This window comes from Catharus ustulatus, chromosome 6 (assembly GCF_009819885.2).
Source record: "Catharus ustulatus isolate bCatUst1 chromosome 6, bCatUst1.pri.v2, whole genome shotgun sequence".
NCBI lineage: Eukaryota > Metazoa > Chordata > Aves > Passeriformes > Turdidae > Catharus > Catharus ustulatus.
The window spans coordinates 15,671,137-15,691,959 of NC_046226.1; the positions used below are offsets into that span (position 1 = coordinate 15,671,137).

The 20,823-nt window shown below is 39.9% G+C and overlaps 1 protein-coding gene across 2 annotated transcripts; it reads left to right on the forward strand.

The window, feature by feature from the left end:
* The first annotated feature begins 5,410 nt into the window (after positions 1-5,410).
* Positions 5,411-9,241, forward strand: LOC116997379 (alpha-1-antitrypsin-like). 2 transcript variants are annotated; one of them, XM_042779400.1, is made up of 6 exons: positions 5,411-5,451; positions 5,514-5,515; positions 6,185-6,868; positions 7,166-7,436; positions 8,160-8,307; positions 9,035-9,241. In XM_042779400.1, the coding sequence occupies exons 3-6, from the start codon at positions 6,196-6,198 to the stop codon at positions 9,239-9,241; spliced, it is 1,299 nt and encodes a 432-aa protein (XP_042635334.1). In that variant the 5' UTR covers positions 5,411-5,451; positions 5,514-5,515; positions 6,185-6,195. The 2 variants fall into 2 exon arrangements, with proteins under 2 accessions (XP_042635334.1, XP_042635335.1); XM_042779401.1 differs by lacking the exons at positions 5,411-5,451; positions 5,514-5,515 and having other exon boundaries at positions 6,157-6,868.
* Positions 9,242-20,823: the final 11,582 nt, after the last annotated feature.

Sequence of the window (20,823 nt, forward strand, 5' to 3'; positions counted from 1 at the left end):
TGCTTTCTTGCAAAAAATAATTTCAATGATGAAAGTACCTTTTCAGTTCAGTTCTAGTGCTGGAGATTAATTTATTGCAAATTAATAAACCTTATTTATACAGTCTTTATTTATCTCATTTTTTGTTGCATTCAGTTTATTTTCCATAAGACATTTGGAAAAAATTCTTATGATTTATTGCTTTACCAAACAAGAATGTATTCTTTATTACTGGAAAACTGTTAACAGCAATGTGATTCTCATATGAAAGGTCTGAAGAAGACTTTGTCTGACTTGAGCAAATATCTTATTAAGGAAAAGTTGCTATATTGCTTACTATGTTTCATGTAGAAAAGCAGACCACATGGAAGATGCTCTGATAAAGGAAAAAGTTTGAAATGAAAAATCAGTATAAAACAAGATCACAGAATCATAGACTCATTAAGGTTGGAAAAGACCTCCAAGATTATTGAGTCCAACCTACATTTTATAGTCACCATAAGCTGGTTGCAGCCAGGAAAGAACCTCATAGCAGGAGAAAACATCTGTGCACAGAGGAGATGAAAGGTGTAATAAGTCCTAAAATGTGAATGAATACTGTTAGGTTTGCTGCTCTTGCAGATGCAGATTCTCTAGACATCAAAAAAGCCATACCATAACATATATTCAAAGGATAGTTACTAGAATTTATTTTCTGTTCCTCTAAGTCAGAGCTGTGTCTCTTGGTAAATTTACAGGTAAAATTTGAAGACATTTTGTGTCTTAGTGACATATTCACAGTGGTACCAAAAGTGATTGAGAAGAGGCATCTAACAGAAGCAGGTATGCTCCAGCACTTCTGCACACTCTTAGATTGGCAGGCTGGAAAAGATGGCACAGCAGCCATGGCAGAAAGCCCATGTAGGTACATCCTAGATCCCAAAGTGTCCTGTGGAGCCATGATAATGTAAGTCATTGATGGAAATGGAATTGTGCTGACTGCCAGGCTGTGACCTGCAGAGGCTAAGGGCAACCACACAGTCTCGTATTTTACCTCCATTGAAACTGGGAAGAGAGTTGCTGCATTAAACCATCTCTGATCTGTCAGAATCCTCAAAATCCTAAAATCTTAAGAGTCTCAAAGACTTGTTTAATAAAAAGGATATGAGCAATAGAATCATACAATAAATTTAATATATCCATTCAGTTACTTGATCTTCCTTCTGATTCTTCACTGAGGCCAACAACATGAATCTGTTGCACAATAGCAAATGATAACACTTTGCAAAGTTTAGCTCTAATACTTTCTATCTGGCTTTGGAAGCGATAAACTTCAAGTGTAATTACAAAATATTTAAATAAAGGATTTTCTTAGTGCTTGATGAAGGCCCATGTTTGTATCACAAAAATATAGAATGTAAGACATCAATTTAAATTTAATTTAACACCAAGAGGTTTCTCTGGGTTGACAACTTCATTTTAAAATAAGAACTTAAATTCTCCAGTGAATTTGTTATTCTAAAAGTTGTTTGCATAAGAAGGGCTCTTTTACACCAAGGAAAAAGGTCTATAGGGCAAATTCTACTAGTAAAATGTACCATGAATGAAATAATTATTTCATTATATCAGTTATGAGTGAGATCTTTGCAAGAAGCCAACCTTTCAGTGTGATTCTTCTACACTGTTATCTGCAAGTAGAGCTGTCATGCATGGAACCCCGAGTTCTAGGGATTATAGGAAAAGGAGCCCTGTGCCACCATCTCCTGGTAAAATAAAGGAATGGACACAACAAATTCTGACTCATTTTCAAACCAGAAAGAACAGTATCTTTCAGGTTTGTTATTGTGTTGAAAGGGACTTTGATTTTCTTGCTAAGTTTTAGCTGCAGTTTTGGTAAAATGCTGCACTTGAACTGAATGCTGTCACCCAGGACTGATGGTTTGGTGTTCTGGCAGGTTGTACATATACAGATCAGATCAGCAGTGGAAGAGGAGGGAAATTAAATATTTTAAATTTCTGGGGAAAAAAAAGAGCAAATTGCATAGCAAATCATCTAAATCTCTGGGTCATCCACAAATGGTCCTATAATAACAGAGGGATAAATGAGAACTATTAAATATTCAGAAAGAAATTGTAAGGTTAATCAAAGGTCTGGAAGAGCTCCTGTTGGAAGTGAAAGATTTTCAGCCTTGGAAAGAGACATCTTAGAAGGAATTAAGATAGGAAAATTTATTTGTGGCAGAGTTTGGGCAAAGGGAGTCTGTGTTCCGTTGCCACACCTGGTGTCAGAGCTCCAGACCATCACACAAAATGCGTAGGAGCCAAGTTCTGTGCCAGTAAAAGAGATGGCTCTGCACACACAGCCAGTGTATGTGGAGCAGTACATTGCAGGGTGATGCTGCAGTTCCAAAGGTCTACCAGCAGACTACTTGCTCCTCCTGTTCCTGACACAAATTCCCAATGATCAGTATGGCTTTTATTTTTAAATCTGTTCTTTATCCACAATGCAGCCTACAAACTGTAAACCTCCTGCTTTTCCATTTCATGTTTTGTCTGTTATATATTTCACAGGAGTAAGCCCTGCTAAGCAGCCCCTTTTTCAGGGAGCCCAGATCACTGGTGGACCACAGAAAGGCAGGACCAAGGTCCAAACGTAGGCATTTGGCTGGAGGCAGATGGGGATGGGGAAGAGTTGGGAATGGGAACTTACAGGAGAGACTATGGAGGTTTCTGCACAATATGTTCATCTTCCATGTAATTTTTTTTTTTTTTTTTGACACAAGGAAGAAGGGATTAAGTTTTGCATTTAAAATGCTGTGAGGATGATGAAGGGTGAAGCAATTTGTATTTGTTCCTCATGCATCTCCTCCGGGTGCTCCCCTGTATGACAGACCTGGGTTGAGAGCACTTTTTGTGGAGAATGTTTACGCCCAACCCAAAGAGACAAAATGAAAAAAGCTCTTGATCTTTCAACCATCTCTTGCACTGCCACCCTCAGGCTTTTCCTATTGAGGGAAAATTGAGCTAATATAATAGAAAAGGTTGGAAAATACCTGTTTACTCAGGTCAGGTGGACAGACTCCCTACTAAGGGCTCCAGAAAGCAATGTGTTGTGTTCTTCCACTACATTAGCACTCTCCCCAGAAGGTGCTCTCCATGCATGAGGAACAAGTGACATTTGAATTTTTTTTTCCATTCTAATATTATGTGACATAAAAATATTTTAAACCAGAAAATCACTTTCAGGTGTAAATGAAATTACAAAATTAATGAAAGTAAGACAATTAAATAAGTTGATTGGGATGCAAATAATCAGGCTGAGAGACAATAACTCTCTCAGACAATCTGTCATCAGAAAAGAAAATGCCCCTTTATAGTGCTTCATATCAGGGTGGAAAAGAATACCCTCATTTTTACTAGCTTTTAGAAAAAGAAAAATGTTTAAAACAACTGTATATAAAATCTACCAAATGTGCATTTCTTCAAAGATCTTAATTTTTTTGAGGTTATTATTTATATATTATCGTATATCATATGATATATTTATTCATATGTTATCAAAATATCCCAAGTAATTTGAGATAGCATTTCTTCTAACAGTTCAAATCATAACATTAATTATTATTGTCACAGGTTCTCTTCAGATTTAACATAAGTAATGATTCTCTTTAGCAGACTATTCACACACTGCTATGACTCAAATTAATAACAATTCCACATCTTCATCAATCAGTTATGACATTCAGAAACAACTCCTAGGTCCTTTGTTTCTTCTTCTGTTTGAATTGTTCTCAGAGGGCAGCCCAAGTTTCCTGTCTACCAGACTCGTGCATGTATTATTACACCACACTTATTAGACGACCTTTTTCCACTACTATGAATACTTAGAGGTGTGTGCATTCACAGACGTTCTTTCACAGGTAGGTGAAAACACATACAGTTATTCACACACAATTATCCACACATATCACATAAGTAGTTTTATAATTTATTTGATTTTTAAGCAGAAGATCCTCAGAAGGAAAGCTGTGAACTGCCTTTACCCTCATTGTCTTGTCAACCTCTTGCAGCCTGTATATGAGCCAAGTGGATGACTTGGGTCCGATGGTCTCAGGTTGAATGGTTTGAGGGTCTTGGAACCAGATCAAGTGACCAGGTGTTCCAGCCCCTAGGTTAGTATGCAGAAAGATTAACACTGCTGAATTCAAAATGGAAAGGGTTTGCCCTGTCCTGTTTTGCTGCTTCACTATTTGCAGCCATATAAAACAACCACAGGACAAGAGCCTTGATATGAGATTGAGGGGAAGAAAGTCCAGCTCCCTTTCCAGCCTTGCCTTCAGCTTCCTAGGTGCAGTTCCCCTCCAGTGTGCTCTCTTCAGAGATGTTGAACACCTCATGTGGGGCAATTTAATATCTGGCTCCTGCCCAGAAACCAAGTGCTTGGGAGCTTGCAGAGAGGGACATGTTGGCAACCAGTTCTGTTAAAAAAAAAGTTCATTTTCTGCCTTAGTTTCTCCTTCAGTGATTTGTTCATATATTATATTCAACCCTGAGTACCATCCAGTGATGCCAGCATGTTTTCTTTAGTACTGGATGACAGGTGAATTGGCAGCCTGTTCTGTGTCCTCCTGGTGTCCATTTCAGCTGCATATGATACAGAAGATTAACCCAAAGAAATAAGATGTCTGTTTCTACCACGTTTCTCTTTGCAGTCAGTGCTGCTTCCTAGCAGTGATGGTTCTGTTATGTATTTTCTACAAATTCAGGTGAAAACTCTTCCCCAGTTTCCCAAATACTCGGTCACAAGTGATGGCCAACAGCAATGAGTAAAAACTTTATTGACGGTAAATGTCTCACTAGAGTGATAATGTCATGTGTTATTCTCCTAAGAAACATGTTCACCAATCACACACAGTCTGCTCTGCGTAAGAAAATCACCAAAACCATTAAACAAAGTGTTGAAGGTTGTGACTGAGGTATACAGTAAGGCAGAAGGACTTTCTAAATCCAAACCCCGTTTTGAAATCCTGCCAGAGAGAGGTTACGGCTCTCGCAGTGCCCCAGAACGATCCAGGAGGACTTTCTGGCAGGGATGCTGTGATTGTTGTGAGTGGTGCTGGTCAGATAGACCCAAGCCAGGGGTGGCCCTGGCACCAGGTCACAGCTTTCAGCTCCAGCCATGAAAGGTATGGCTGTGGCTGTGGCTCTCTTGCCAAACAGCCACAGCAGCAGGTTCCTCCTGTCTATCCACAAGCATGGAAGCAAGAGGGACACAGTCTGCTCCATTCCTTTTTGTCTGTAGCCCCATCACCCAGCACTGTTAGCGTTTGTCTGGTTGGACAAACTGTCCAAAATATGCAATGTCATTACTGCTTGCTGTGCATCCTCACAGACAACTTTTATTTGAACTAATTAATGATTAACGGAGGGCTCTGATTAACTCTGTTTAATGGTACTGAGAACAACAAGCAGACAAGACCAGACTCTAGCAATGTAAGTACCCTTTTAGTTTTCCCTTGCATCTCTTCATTTTGGGGGAAAGTGTTGCCTGGGAGTGGTGCCTTTGTACATGTAAATAAGGAATATACATCTTATGAAAAAAATCAATACACTTCAAAAGCCAGAGAGAACCAATACTAAAGAAGATACTTCACATAATAAAGTAAAAATTTGGTTTGGAAACAGTAGAAATGCCTATAGAATTTTATACCACAAAGACCAGTGATCTAGTCTTTCATCTTTGAAGAAACTGTAAGAGTGTTTTGAAATTTTGGTTCTAGATAGCATGATCTACGGTTATATCACATTTTTGTTTAATTCAGATTAAATTCCCTAATTATTTGATGAATTCAGAAAGGCTAACAAAGCTGCAGTAACCTTCCTGCAGTATTGAGTATAAAACCAAATCATGCTGGTTACTCTGGAGAAAAGATCATAAGCTCTGAGTTATATACAAATTTTAAAAGAATATGCTAATAGTAAAGTTAATAAAAGTTTTAAATTACCTCTTTTGAAAGAGAACAAGACTATACATATAAATAGTGAATCAGGATGTGTATTCTGTCCAGGGAACACTGGCAAGCATCAGAAATGTGAATTGTAAGTGTGGGGAACTTTGGAGAACAGGTGTGTTCTGAAAGCATCAGTTCACTATACTGGAAAACACAGTACAAACAAATTCGTTTCCATGATGTGTTTTGCATGTCTATTTCTTTTCTAGAACCAGCTGAAAGCAAAATGAAGCCCACTTTCTCCTTGTGTTTATTGCTGGTTGGTTTGCATACTGTTGCCCTGTGTCATCAGCGTCCTCGCTACCATAAAAAGCAGGGTGATGCTAAAGGGACATATTATCCAGAACATAGTTCTCAGTGGGAAGAAGCTTCTCCACTTAAGAACAAAACCTTTGTCAAACTAGTTTTCAGCAATGCTGACTTTGCATTTTCCTTTTACAAGCTGGTTGCATCTGAAGCAATGGACAAAAATATTTTCTTTTCACCCATAAGTATCTCTGCTTCCTTTGCAATGCTGGCACTTGGCGCCAAGGCTGTGACACTGACACAGATTTTGGAAGGGCTTGCCTTCAACCTGAAAAAGACTCAGGAGCAGGAAATACATGAAGGTTTTTGCCAACTCCTCCACAGGCTGAACCGTTCAGACAGTGAGTTCCAGCTGAGCCTGGGCAGTGCCCTTTTTATAGAAGAGACACTAAAACCACTACAGAAGTTCTTGGGTGATGTCAAAAACTTTTATGAATCTGAAGTGTTTTCTACTGACTTTAACAACTCTGTTGGTGCTGAGAGTCAGATCAACAGTTATATCGAGGAAAAAACAAATGGGAAAATTGTTAAACTAGTGGAAAATCTTGATCCTCTGACTGCAATGGTTCTCATTAACTATGTCTTCTTTAAAGGTAAGACGTAACAGAGTGCAAAGCTAATGCTTATTACAGAGAATGAAAAGAGAAAAAATTTAAATATTTTAATTAGAGGAAATAATGTTCAGTATCTGGAATGTATTGTTATAAACCCATGTATATTTCTTGCCAGTAAAATATGTCCTCACCTTCTTTAATGGTATTTTAAAACAAATATTTTTTTTGAGTTTGCTTAATTTTGTCATGTGATCATAGACTCATGTTGTAGTGAAAGATAGTGTTGTGATCATTCCTCTTTGCATTCCACTGAATGAATTTTCTCCTTATCATAAGCCCATTGGGAGAAACCCTTCAGTCCAGCACAGACAAAACAGGAGGATTTTTTTGTGGATCCAAAAACTTCTGTAAAAGTTGACATGATGTATCGAAAGGGTTACTACAGAAATTACTTTGATGAAGAGCTGTCCTGTTGGCTGGTTCAGATACCTTACAGTGGAAATGTCGCAGCATTATTTGTTTTGCCTGATGAAGGGAAGATGAAGCAGGTAGAAGATGCCCTCTTGAAAAGAACTGTAACTAAATGGGAAAGGTCCCTCCAAGACAGGTAAGTTTTTTTTTTGCTAAGGTGAGAGGTGACTGTGTTTCAGATTAGTAGTGTCTATCTCACCAAAACAAAACATTGAAAGACAGGTTATTTGACTGAACTCTATACACTTAATGGTTTCTCTGTGATGGACTTCCCTTATCTTAGTTGGAAAATAAAAATGAAAAAGCGCTATGGCTAGTGAACAAATAGGTCATTGAACTTGGGATTCATCCTGGGTTAAGCTCTGATTCTGCCAAAGGTTACTTAGCACCATGATGAGACCAACAGTCCCTTGTTTCACACAAGCACTGGGAAACTACAATGGAGTAGCTGTTGGGTGTTGAGGGCATTCTGTGTAAAAGTGGAACAATTCACCATTACTGCAGCTATTTCTGTGGTGGCCAAGGCCCTGTTGTGTATTTGAACAGCCTTAAGTCAGCTAGCTACAATCTTTCGAAAAAGCTCTTCTACTTGGCAGTAGTAGCTCTGTTTGCCACAGAGCTGGTATAGCTGTGTCTTCCACCTCACTCTTTGAATCCCACTGCAGAGGTAGGAGCTAGCACAGACTTATTCTGTTCCAAGCCCCCACATGAAGTAGCTGACCTGATCAGAAGTGCTATCTGAACCATGAGAGAAGGCTGTAAAGATTTAGAAAAACAAACGTGAAGTGCCAATATACTGAAGCCTTTCAGGAGCGTTGGTTGGATGATGATTTGTCCCTATTTGTGTTGTTTTTTACAGAAAAATACACGTGCACATTCCAAAATTTTCTATTTCTGGTACCTATGATGTGAAAAATATAGTCAAACAAATGGGTATGGTCAATCTGTTTACTGAACAAGCTGATCTCTCGGGGATCACTGAGGAGCCTGGACTGACGGTTTCAAAAGTAAGTCAGCATGTGAAAGCAACCACAGGATTTGCCTGTTCCCAGGAACCTGACATTAATACCCCATGAAAAGATTATCCCAGTCTCTCTGAAACATCACTCAATCATCAATAGCTCCCAGTCTGGGGGCTAAGAAAGCCCTATCTTTTATAAACCTGAAGCCAAACATGCTTACAAGGGGTTTAGAAAGGCACAGTTGGAAGACAAGGATGAAAACACACATATAATTAAATGTTCTTTTGGCTACTAAACAAAATTATCTAAATGTAGTGCATTAGTTTTGGTAAAATTTCCTCTAATTCTTCCTACAGAGGGCAAAGGGCTGTTATTCCTGCCCTTCTAGTGTTCTCAAAAAGTTATTTTTTTCAGATAGATGACAGGGTAAATTCACAATAATACATGAAGTTGCCAAAGACAAAATTGAGTCTCAGCTAAATTACCAGGTTTCTTTGCTTCCAGAGTTTCTTGTCATCAGTCATCTTGAGTGCTCCTTGGCTGCCTGCAGTTTGAGGGTTCCTCTCTGCACAAGTAGTGAAGGAGGATGTGTGAGTGGTGTGATGGCTGCTGGTGCTGCAATGGGAGCAATAGGTGATGGCCTTCCCAGAACTGCTGCTGCTCAGCCTTGCTCCAGGCAGGCTCCCTTTGGCTGGCCAAAGTGAAGAGGGGGGCAGGCTGCCCTCTTCTTGCTGGATTGTCAGCTGGAGGCTGTTTGCTGTGTTCCTTGCAGGTGATCCACAGAGCCATGCTGAATGTTCACGAGAATGGCACTGAGGCGGCCGGGACCACAGTGAAGGAGGTCACCTGGAGATCTGGGGATTTTCCTCGCCCACCTCGAGTCAGATTCAACAGACCATTTCTCCTGATGATTCTGGATAAGTTCACCCACACTGTCCTCTTCATTGGGAAAATTGTAAACCCTCAGAAAAATGACTGATTGATGAAACTTATGCACATCTCTGGCTAATTCCTGTGATCCAGTGAAACACCTATGTATGCAAACCACTCTGTGCTAGTGGTCATCTTTCGGCCATTATCCTTAGAAACCTTATTAAATCCCTTAAAACACAAAAATTGCTTTTCCTTGTCCAAAATTCACGAGGATTTCCCACAACTTACACCTGAATATAGCATCTAGTGTTAATGAAATACAAGTCACTTTTCACCACTTTTGTAAGAAGCCCTTTCTGACATGCTCCTGTGGGGTATTCAGCTGGTTCAAAGTCTCCAATTATTACAGGTATTGCTGTACAGTCACAGGGTGTGCATGTGAAAGGAGAAACAGGAAAAAGGAGGTGCAAGATGTAAGTCCTGTCTGTTTAACCCTTGGTGACTACTCTTAGATGCAGATTTCTTTAATATTGGGGTGAATTTTCATTAATATTGGAGTGAATTTTCATTAAATTCTTTAGGTTTTGTAACCAAGTATGGCATGAAACTGCAGGATCAGTGACTGAGACCTTGGAGGACACAGCAATGTAAAGGGCTGATGAGTGCAGCTGTTTTAGCTTGCCTTCCTCTGTCTCCTTCTCAGCAGAAGCCCTCTGCATGGACACAAGAAGGCTGCTTTTTCTGTACAGATAATTTTAATTCTACTAAGGAATGAATCCATGGGAGAAAAAAGACTAATTTTATCCTACTGTTTTTTCCTACTAATATAACAATTGTTGCTAATGCATTGAGATAAAAGCCTGATGGAATAGTTCATGACATAGCACCAGTTTCCTTTTCATAGATTTGTTGTCACTGTCATTTCTTGTTTCTATTGATGCCACCTTGAGTATTCACTTTCCAGCTAGACTTGACAGATTGTGGTAGGTAAAAAAGGAGGAATGAAAATTATAACTTTTTCCTCAGTAGGAACAGCAGAGCTTTCCTAGGGACTGTTAACTTGGTTTAAGCTATCATAAACACACATAAAAATGCAGAAAATATTTCAGAAGCCACTTTTCTAAATGTTAGCAGTGGATTACTGTTATAGAGTCAAAACAGACGGGAATTGATATTTGTACCTTTTCTTAACTTAGGGTTCCTTGAGTCCAACTACACTAGATAGTTGCATGGTTATGAGAGAAACGTAAATTTACTTTAAAAGCAGTAAATATTTGAATTATTTTATTATCTTTTGCTTTAGTTTTTAAATCAACATCTTCAGCATATCTTATTACAACATGGAAATCCAAAGAAAGCATGTAAATTATAGATGGATTAAGTCATTTTTTTACAGAATATCTCAAACCAGTGGGAAAAAATATAAATGACAATGTTTTAGACCTTAGTTTCTTAAGACGTCAGTGAAAAATGTAACATATAAACTGTGGTGAATATTTCTAAAACAGAAATATTTTTTTTTTTTTTGGAGGGGGAATCTTTATTTTCTTTCATGTTAAATCAGTGTCATCAATATGAGTGAATTTTAGTGCAAGAATACCATTATGGAATAGAAAAAACATTCCATGTCTGTCTGCAAACAGGTAACATTTGATATTCGCTTTTAAAGTCCTCCTCAAAATCCCATAAATCAATGACAAAAGATTCTTAGTCATAACTGTATTTAGTATGTTCCATATTTAGTAACAAAGTAGTTGGCTTCATGCCTCCAAACATGTAGGACTTGGTGTAATACAGATGCATTTATTCTACACAGAATCTTTAAAACTTCTTGCAAAATCTCAGGGGTAACTCAGGATTAATTGCCAAAGTCCAGCTTTGCAATGAAATATAACTTTGTAGGCAAATATCATGAGACTATGTTTGCTTTTCCTCATGGACCTCAGATCAATAGCCTCTGTTTGTTAGTAGGAAAAAAAAATCTAAATGCTGTTTTGCCAACCACATCTCACTTTGAGAAGTAACCTGCCTCTTAACTCATTTGAAAGTGGATAGACAAAAATGAAGCTGATTTAAGAACTGGATGACCAGAAGACATCTTGGTAAGGAATCCTCTTCAGATGGGTGTTGGAATCATACACATCTTGCCTTGGTTTTCTTTCTATTTTGGCAAAAATAGGGCATGCCCCCTCACTGCAAATGTACAGCAAATTTGTGTATTAAATGACGAGCACAGAAGAATTGCACAACCCCCCACCAAAAATGTCAGCATTAAGGTTGTCACAAATTCACTGCAGTCATGGTTCGCTCAGAACAGTGTTTCTTTTTTCAGTCTGCTGTTTTTTGCTTCTTCTTTCATGGGTTTTTGTTTCTGGCTGTGAGTATTATGACCAAGAAACCTCAGCGTAACCAGGGAAGGATTTTAATCCTAGCTAGTTGAGAGTTGCTGCTGCTGTTGCATGCAAGTGCTGTGATGGGCCAGTTCAGTGCAGGGGCATTGCTGGAGGCTGGAGCTGGTGTGAGGAGCCACACGAGGGACAAAGTGCAAAGGACATCTTCTCATGCAGCTTGCACTGGTGTGTGGGATGTGGGAGTGCATGCACACGCATGGCCTGCAGCCTCAGCGCTGCCTGTGCAGACCCCGAGGGAAATCTGGGATGGGATGGATCAAAGCAGTCTCTGTAAAGGCTGAAAGCAGTCTTCTCTTGTAGGTTAACAGCCATAGTAAAAAAATTGCCAACATGGCAGAAACTTTGGAACAACACACACTGAGCAGCTCTCTGCAATAAGGAAAAAACGGAAAACAAGCAGTGTGGACATAGCAGTAAACTGTATTTGTTGTCATATTTAGGAACTACAAGTTCCTAAACAAAGACTGAAAATGTAAATGAAGAGCTCAGAAACCCAGGCTAAACCATGGTGGAGATGGATTTAACAGTTATCTACAAATTATGTGAAGTTCAACAGGCACTGGAAGAAAACCAGAAGCAATTTTGAGTAGTGTTAAAGACCATAAAAGAAGGAACAAGCAAAGGTGGGAAACTGTACATTGTTGTGGGACCAGAGAGAGAAATAGTATGCTTGAGGTATAAAAGAAAATTGCATATTTCCAACAGCCAGTGGTTAGTGCCAGTGCACAGGTCTGTCATTCTCCCACTAGGGAGAAACCAAAATCACATAACAGAAGCAAAAGCCTTAAATGTCATGGGCTGAAAAGAAGTTACGTATTCTTCTGGAAAGACCAACCAATACTAATGTTAAATGCATAAAATAAGGATGGAATATCTCTCCTATGAAGAAATGCAGAGAGAACTGGAATTGTTCAGCCTGGAGAAAAGGCTTTTGGGTTACCTAATGGCAGCCTTGCAGTACCTGAAGAGACCCTACAGGAAAGATGGAGAGGGACTTTTTACAAGGGCCTGGAGTGACATGACAAAGGGAAATGACTTCAAATGGAAAGAAAGTAGATTAGATTAGATTAGATTTTAAGATGGAATTTTTTACTGTGAGGTTGGTAACACGCTGAAACAAGTTGCCCAGAGAAGCGATGGATGCCCCATCTCTGGTAGCGTTTATGGCCTGGCTGGATAGGGCCCTGATAAAACCTTGTGTAGTAAAAAGTGTCCTTGCCCATGGCAAGGATTGGGAAATAGATGATCTTCAAGGTCCCTTCTAACCCAAGCCCTTCTATGATTCTATGATAGCATGTATTTAATTTTGTCTTCTGATAGTCTAGTATTTGTCACACAATTAGTAATTAACAGATATTCCTGGGAAATACTAAGTGAATTTCTCAGTTTTTAAAGAACTTGGTGATTAATCAGGGCTGAAAATGTGGTTTCTATTGCCATCAGGAACTTGGTGGCTATGAAGTTGCCATGCCCAAGGTCCTCATAGCCAGCATCCATCACCTGCTAATCACAATAACCACTAGGCTCAGGAAATCCGTGTGATGGATATATGCCTCAAAGTAGTGCTCTCCCACAACCTTCAAAGGGCTTCGGTAACCTCAAATGCTCCCTGCATACTCCTCATTCTCGCATACCAGAATGCGTTACCAGCAGCAGAATCTCCTATGCTCAGGGACACCTGAGCAGCAGCCCAGGACCCATAAGATCCTGTGAGCCAATCTGGCGAGGAGGGGAGGTTTCCAGGGCATCCACAGGAGATATAAATGGCTCTGGCAGTGTGTGACCAGGACATGTCACATCGGATGTGGAGCAGCACTTGGTGTGGGCAGGGCATGCAGGGAGGGCACTGCAATCTGCGAGCATCAGCTCAGGTAAATGTTAAGTGCTCCAGGCCTCTGCTGTACAGGTGGGCTACTGAGACATCCTTGAGAAGCCTGGTGCTTCCACCCAGATGGGACTGGTGAAGAAGGAGATATCAGCACAGGTGGTAGCTCACAATGGATGCCCAGATGCTTCCACTGGAGAAAAGGCTGGTACCTGCACAAAGTGTGCACAGGCTGATGACCTGTGGCATGTAGATGAAATCCAAGAGATAGTTAATAGGCTTGAAGTATTAGATGGGCTGAAACACAGCCAGATAACCTGGCTTCTAGAATGTGGTGTATTTAATTGTAGCACTGGCTACTAGGAGACTGCAAAAGGTGAAAGTCAGAACAAAATGACCAAATGCATTTCACTCAAATGTTTCCAAGCCTTCTTAATGCAAAGCCATAATATTAACTCCGTAGTTCTTCTATGCATTCGATTCCTGGCTTGTGCACTGTCATTTGGCAAGGAGACAAAAATATCTGTGGTTATTTGACTCCTGCAAAGGCCTGGAAAAGAGCCGTGTTTCTCTTCTTCAAATACAACATGGTTTGGTCATTTTTGTTATCTCATCTGGGGAAAAGTTGCTGGGAAGAAATAGGTTTACAAATCAAAAGTGGCTCTATAAGCAAAGCATGCTCTAGCTGGGGGTGTTGGCTTTCCAACCAAATCTTCAGATCTCTCATTCCTTCTGAATAGCTGACTTTGACACTGTTTATGAGATTCCTGCCATTTAAATGGACCTACAAGTGTTTGTTTTGTGTTAACTGAAGAGCACATCTTGTACTTCTATCACAACACCTTTAAAACCACTAAACCACTAGCTGCCTGCATTGAAAAAAGGAGGAAAAGGAAGTAATCTTCCTCAGAAGATTATTTACTGCCTCTAGGATTGTTTTTACATTCTCATTCAGGTGCCTTATGCTGTGTGAAGTGCAAGCAATAAAAGAAATGGCAGAGGACACCTTGGCTTAGGGGGCATCTTGCAAGGGGTGTGAACATAAGATAAGACTGATATTAGAGCTCATGTTACCGGTTACTCATGGTAGAGTTTCTTAAGGATAGGTTAGATAGTGGTGCTAAAGCACGTCACCTCTCTGCAAAGGAAGGACTGGGGAAATCACTGCTCTTGTGAAATGGTGAGAAACAGAAATATTCTTGGAGGTTCTGTGAGGAAATATGTTATATCTCGAAGAGCACTGTTTTTTCCCAAATAAACAGCAGAGGTCCATGGGGAATAGATGTGAGGAAGAGGAGATTTACCAAGCCAGCCACATTTTGCTGTGAGAAGCAGGGCTTTAAGCCAAGGTGCCTCTTGCAGCTGCCATGACACAGAAAAGGAAGCAAGAGCATCCTGACAGTACACTTGGGCTAAATAACTCCTCTGCCATGCAATGTAGACTTCAAGTTCTTCTAAGACTTGATTAAATCAGCAGATATTCAAGTTTTTGGCATAAATAAGCCAGAAAATTATGCCAATAGAAAGAGAAAAAAGGGAATTATTGTAGGAGAGAAGATTTACCATTAAAGTTTTCACCTCTGTTAGATGTTTAGTCTCAGGGCACAGGTTCAGATCCGTGCAAGTGCAGCTGCACTGTTGCTTGTCCCCTGCTTGCAGTTCAGTTTGTCTGGATATCATGCTGGCCACATAGGGCCTTTAAGGCTTTAAAACTTGGTAACAGAATAAACATTCTGCCCTTGCATTAACTTTCCACTCCAGTGTCATTTTGTGACAGTTTCGTTTGTATAGTCTTTTATGTACTTCAGAGCATATATAAGGCTATAAGTTTTTGACTCCCAAATATCCTTGAGTCTTTGGCACTGTGGCTTCCTGAACTTTTTTCCCCAAGGCAAGGTCATACGTAGGAGCTGACAGCTTATGTTACACAAGCACTTCTTGCTCCTTCTTCTTTATTTTGGGAGCACAAGGGGCTCTCTCTGCACCAAGCCACATAGCATTTGCAGAGCGCTGCAGCAGTTTCTTTCCTGAGGCATTTATATCTGTTCTGAGTGCCAGCAATTTCTACACCATTATCTGCTCAAAGACTGCTCCCTCTCTCTTCTTGATTTTGTACATCTGGTGTGGTAGGGCTAAACTCAGTCTTTAGTTCAGGCTCCAACTCATTCAATACACTGCTGTGAATCATAAATGAAACTCAGACCTATTCCAATCTGAGATGACTCACTTGTTGGCCAGTTTTTGGATAGTATAACATGGGGGTTTCTTAAAGAAATAATTCAGTTTCTTTACTACAAAGAAATTAAGAAAAAGGTAAGTCAAAAAACACGGCTGTGGTAAACACAGTTTTAATTCTTATTTCTTTAAAAGGTTTATTTTTTTTATACTTGTATTGCTGTGCAGATGGAAGCACCATAGCTATAAACCTTATTTTAATTCAACACGGAAAAATTAAAAGAGTAAGCTAGTTCAGAGGCAGTAAGAACAGTCAGATATATCTACTATTTTTATATTTAAAAGCAAAATCTAGTTTATCTAGTTTTTTTCTTACTGACATTGGTTCTCAAAATGATCTTCCCTTGATCCCCTAAGAAGCCCAGCTCCATCTTCTTTCCAAGGCACTCCAGTTGGATGTGACATGTCTGCTTTGGATGGAGGTGGAATTTGGATGGGGGAAGATGATGAAAGGTCAAGAGAAGTTTAAGGGGAAAACAGTCTCTCAAAACAATTCAGTATTCACGGAGCCTGGCAACACTGAACTGACCACTGAGATCTAAGTCTTGTAACTCATTTCTGTGGGAAAAATGAGGAATTCTTTTTGGCACTCTATGGACTTTTTGGGTGTTCCAATCTTTCTTCATAAACTACTTCAAAAACATTAATTAAAACTCCTTTTCCTCATTATTTTCACTGTGGTCTCTGAGTTCATAGATCTGAACTAGTTTAAAATTAACCTCTGTAAAAAATATTGATGGCTTTCTGTGCAGAGGTGGGAAATTTTCATTTTGCTTTCTCACTCAGATATTAATTCCCTTCCTCACTATCTTGTAAATGACAGCTAGCAAATAAAAGTCTACTGTGTGATTGGGTTTCAATCCCATAAACAAACTGATCACTCCACTAAAGAGTACCTCTCAAGAGCTGTAAATTACCTACATTTCCTGGCAAGCAGCAGTGTAGTCAAAACTTGACTCTACTGAAGGTAGGCACCAGCAATGCTTATTTTACATTTTGGCTTTTCAAGCAGATCTAGGCAACAGCAGGTGACAAGAATATTTAATTTTCGCCTTTGAGTCTTTTTGTGAGGCCCTCCTGGGGTAAGGGGGGTAAAGTGTCCATGTGGATTTGGCTTCACAGAGACCTCTCCTGAGATAAATGGAAGAGCAGAAGATCCATGCCATGGCTTGTCTGTAAATGACAGCTCAGAAGTTCCTGGATCATGACAAAGACACATATGATACTGGAGCTGGGAGACACTGAAGATCAGAGGAGAAAACTGTTTGAATGTAGAAAATTCTAGTAAGGTACATGCTTTTACCATGCAGTGTTAAGTACTGGAAGACAAGATCCAGAGAAATTGCAAAATACCTGTGCTTGGAGACACATACCTGAGAAACCTGATGTTTTGTGCAAAGGGCTGGACTAGATGGCTTCTGAAGGTTTCTTCCATCCTAGATTTTGATTCTAAGATTCTGCTGCACAGGCACAAAACCTGTGGAGAAAGCACACCGGGACACTTGTTGATGGTGTTTCCCCAAAAAGCAAAATAAATACAGGGACAGTTCCAGAAATATGTTGTAATGTCTGATTATATTCCTCGAGTTTTAGTGTTTCTCTGCTATTCTGATAATAATTTTGCTGCAAGAAACCATTGGACAATGTAGCTTCTGTAGGACAGAAGTTGAACACTGTTTTATTACTAAGTGCACATGTGTGTTTTGTTAGAGAACATCTCCCTTGCTTTTTCACTTCAGCTTCTTTCTGGCATTTCCAGTTGCCTGCTTTCCACTAGGTAGGTCTGTTTCCAGTCCCTGGGCTGGGATTCCTCAGCTGAAATCGCTCCAGGGAGCCACTGCATCAGCAGCCTGCTTTTACACTTATACTGCCCAACCTCTGTTTGTATGAAATTTGCCCACTTTCTTTGCAGGATGTTCACAAAGACCTCCTGAATTCTGCTGGAAGGACACTGAGGCTGCACTAGGCAGGGCTGCTGAATCTTGTCTTCTCACTATTCAGTGGGGATCATTGATTACAGCTGTAGGTTAAACTGCCTGTAGCAAAAAGCCCTGATGAAACATTGGCTCAGAGTTTTGAGCTTGCAAACCCATGCAAGGCATGATGAACAGCAAGATCATTGAAATAAAAAAGTATAAATCATATTTTTAAAGTATAAAGGAAGATGCTGTAAACTTTAACCCATTATTATCTCTGTGCACACCTTATGCTGCCTTAAGTAGCCTGTGTGCTGTACTCAGAGCTTTTGCCCCCTGAAACAATTTTACATGTTTGAGATATTAAGGATTAGAGGCTTGGCTGCACAGGTTTATTTTCTTGTGTGATCCAAACTTTTGCTGTGATTAAACAACAAGAAGATGAAATTTGTAGTTTGAAAACAGCCTCTATCAAACTCAAACTGAAGGACATGTCAATCTGCTTAACTGAGACCGGTTTTCCCTGTACAGAGGGAAGCAGAGTCCATAGGAAAAGACAGCTTCAAATTCAATTACACAATACTAGAAGCAAAGAAAAACTTCAAGGAGTGATCATATGCATACATGCATCACTAGCCAGCTGTACAAACAGATAGTGTGCCAGCAGCACACTGTCAGATTAAGTTGGGCTAATTAAACCTTATCACTTTGTTAGGCATGGCTCACTGAACAGCCACTGTGTAACTGCACACAGAAATTCAGCAATGCTAACAGTCCAAGCCAAGTGAAATCATGAGTGTAGAGTATTCTTTAGTATCAAGGACAAAAACCAACTTGGTTGTCTCTCTTGAAAGGATAAACACAATACATCAGATCAGAATGACCTCGCACACACCCTGTGTTTGTATTAGAACTGAGAGCAAAATTATGTTTCTTTCACAAGTGTGCTAGCAAGAAAAATTAAGCAAATCACTGAGAGACATTTCAGTGCATCCAGAGCCTGTGTCTGCATGTCTTATGCTGTCTTCAAAGTCTCTTGTAAGCCAAACATTTCTGCTATTAAAAAAAATACAAAACTACTTAGGGCCAGTAACACTTTCATGGGAAAACTTTCCCCTAGCACAGCTAGAGTTTTCAAAGTTGGAGTTTAAAAATAACCCTCTTTTACTAACAATAGGGCTCTTGAATAAAAACATGACTTGGCCAGCAAATATCAAACTCCTTAACATTTATTTCAAATATCTGCCAAATGTATTCATGAAGTACAGACTGATTATTAGGACATTTTGTGTTTGGTCCATAAATATGGTTTTAAGATATCAGTTTCCAGATTTAATTTCACGATTATAAGCCACACCATTTTGACTAAAATTTTGGTCCCAATCCAGAAGTGCGGCTTACACTCAGGAGCGGCTTATATATGAACAAAGTTCGGAAATTTCCCAACCCAGAAGTGCGAGCCGTGGGCGGAGCCGAGCTCGCGAATTGAGCACCTGCCAGTAAAACCCGCGATTGCGCCATTGGTACAAATTGGTTACTCTGTTGCGCGGCAGGGGGAGGCGGTGGCTCTGTCCCTCCGGTCCCGTGGCACAGGGGGAAGGCGGGGGCTCCCGCCGGCACCACAGGGGGAGCGGAGCTCGTGAATTGAGCACCTACCAGTAAAACCTGCGATCGCGTGATTGTTAAAAATTGGTTCCTTTGCTGCGAATGAAAGTGCGGCTTACAATCAGGTGTGGCTAATAAATGGACAAAGAACGATACGTTGCCAACACCCAGAAGTGCGGCTTACAATCAGGTGCAGCTTATAATCATGAAATTACTGTAGTTCTAATTCCACGCAGCACAGAAAACTGTGTATTTGACACATAAATTCAGTTTCTTCTCAGAATCAATAAATAAATACATAGAAAGGAAACTTTTGGGAGTTTAATGAATTAAACAAAATGGAGTCATCTCCTTTCTTTCCTGAGATTTTAATTCTGAAATATTATTTTCAAGGCTTTGAAATATGAAAATGGTAATGCAATAATTTTGCACATCTCTTTATAACTGAGTTGTGCTTCTCACTGTGCTTCTCTAATTGAGAGTTTTTTACATAGATAAATATTAAAAGAAAACTAGAGAAAATCTTGAACACATTTTAAAATTTTTAAATAAAAAATTAATTATCCTGAAGTAATGATTTTAATGTCAGTCAGAAACTGAACTCCTGGTATATTATGTTTGACTGACATGTGAATCATAGATCTATGTTCCTCCTAGATAATTTGAAAATACCATTCATCATCTGTAGCTTCTATTATCATTGTTCGAAATTTATATGTTTACCTCTCAAATTATGCAAATTATTAAAGACTCATTAAAGCAAAAAGTTCCTGACATTAATCTCCATCTACAGTATAAATGAGCACATGGGTTCTGTTAAATGGTATAACAGAGCTAAGAAAAATATTTGAGGGAAAACAAATGCAGGAAAGGTTCTTAAGTGAACTAAAAAACATAGCTGACGTTCCATGCATCCACCTTCCTTCCTTGCTGATTGGAAGGCCAGGGGTGGGCACGCCTTCCAGTCCTGTTGCAAGAAAATAAATTAAATGGGAAAATCTGACTGCACCCATGTATGGCTTCAAGAAATACTTTAGGTAAGTTCTTCAAGCTAACTGACTACTGCCCCAGAGCCACCGCCCCTCAGCTCCCCCACAGTCACCGCATGCTCTCAGCTGGAGTCTGGTGCCAGGGTAAGCAATGGGGAATTTTGGCAATGCAAGGACTGTCTTTGTGGACAGGACATGAAGACAGCCTTGGGCCAACCACTGGAGAGGGTCTCACATCTATACCAGGTATGTATTCTGTCACGTGCATGTCATAGATCTGGAGTGGGGTGGCTGTGACTGCTCTGCAAATACTTTGTCCAGGTCCTTCCTCGGTTAAGGCTGACATTTTGCTGCTTTGAGGCAGTGCCATTACTCATCTTTCAGAGTGCCCAGAATTACAGAAGAGTTTTGTAACAGCCTGAGAAAATGTTTCTATAGAGTGATGGTTTGCATTGCATTCAGCAGGGTATGGCTGGGGCTGCAGGCAAGGCATGCTGAGTATTTGCTGATAAAAGGAGCTAGGTAGCTTTTAAAATAAGCATTTTGAAATAAATAGTAGGAATACAGTCACATTTTTGAGAAGGAACTAAGGTGTGGAACAAAGTAGTAGTGTAGGCATGCTTTATGCAATACTGTCTCCAGAAACAGGCCCTGGGGTGGACCAGCTGTAGGCTCGGACAACCTCTGCTGACCTCCCTGGTAGGACT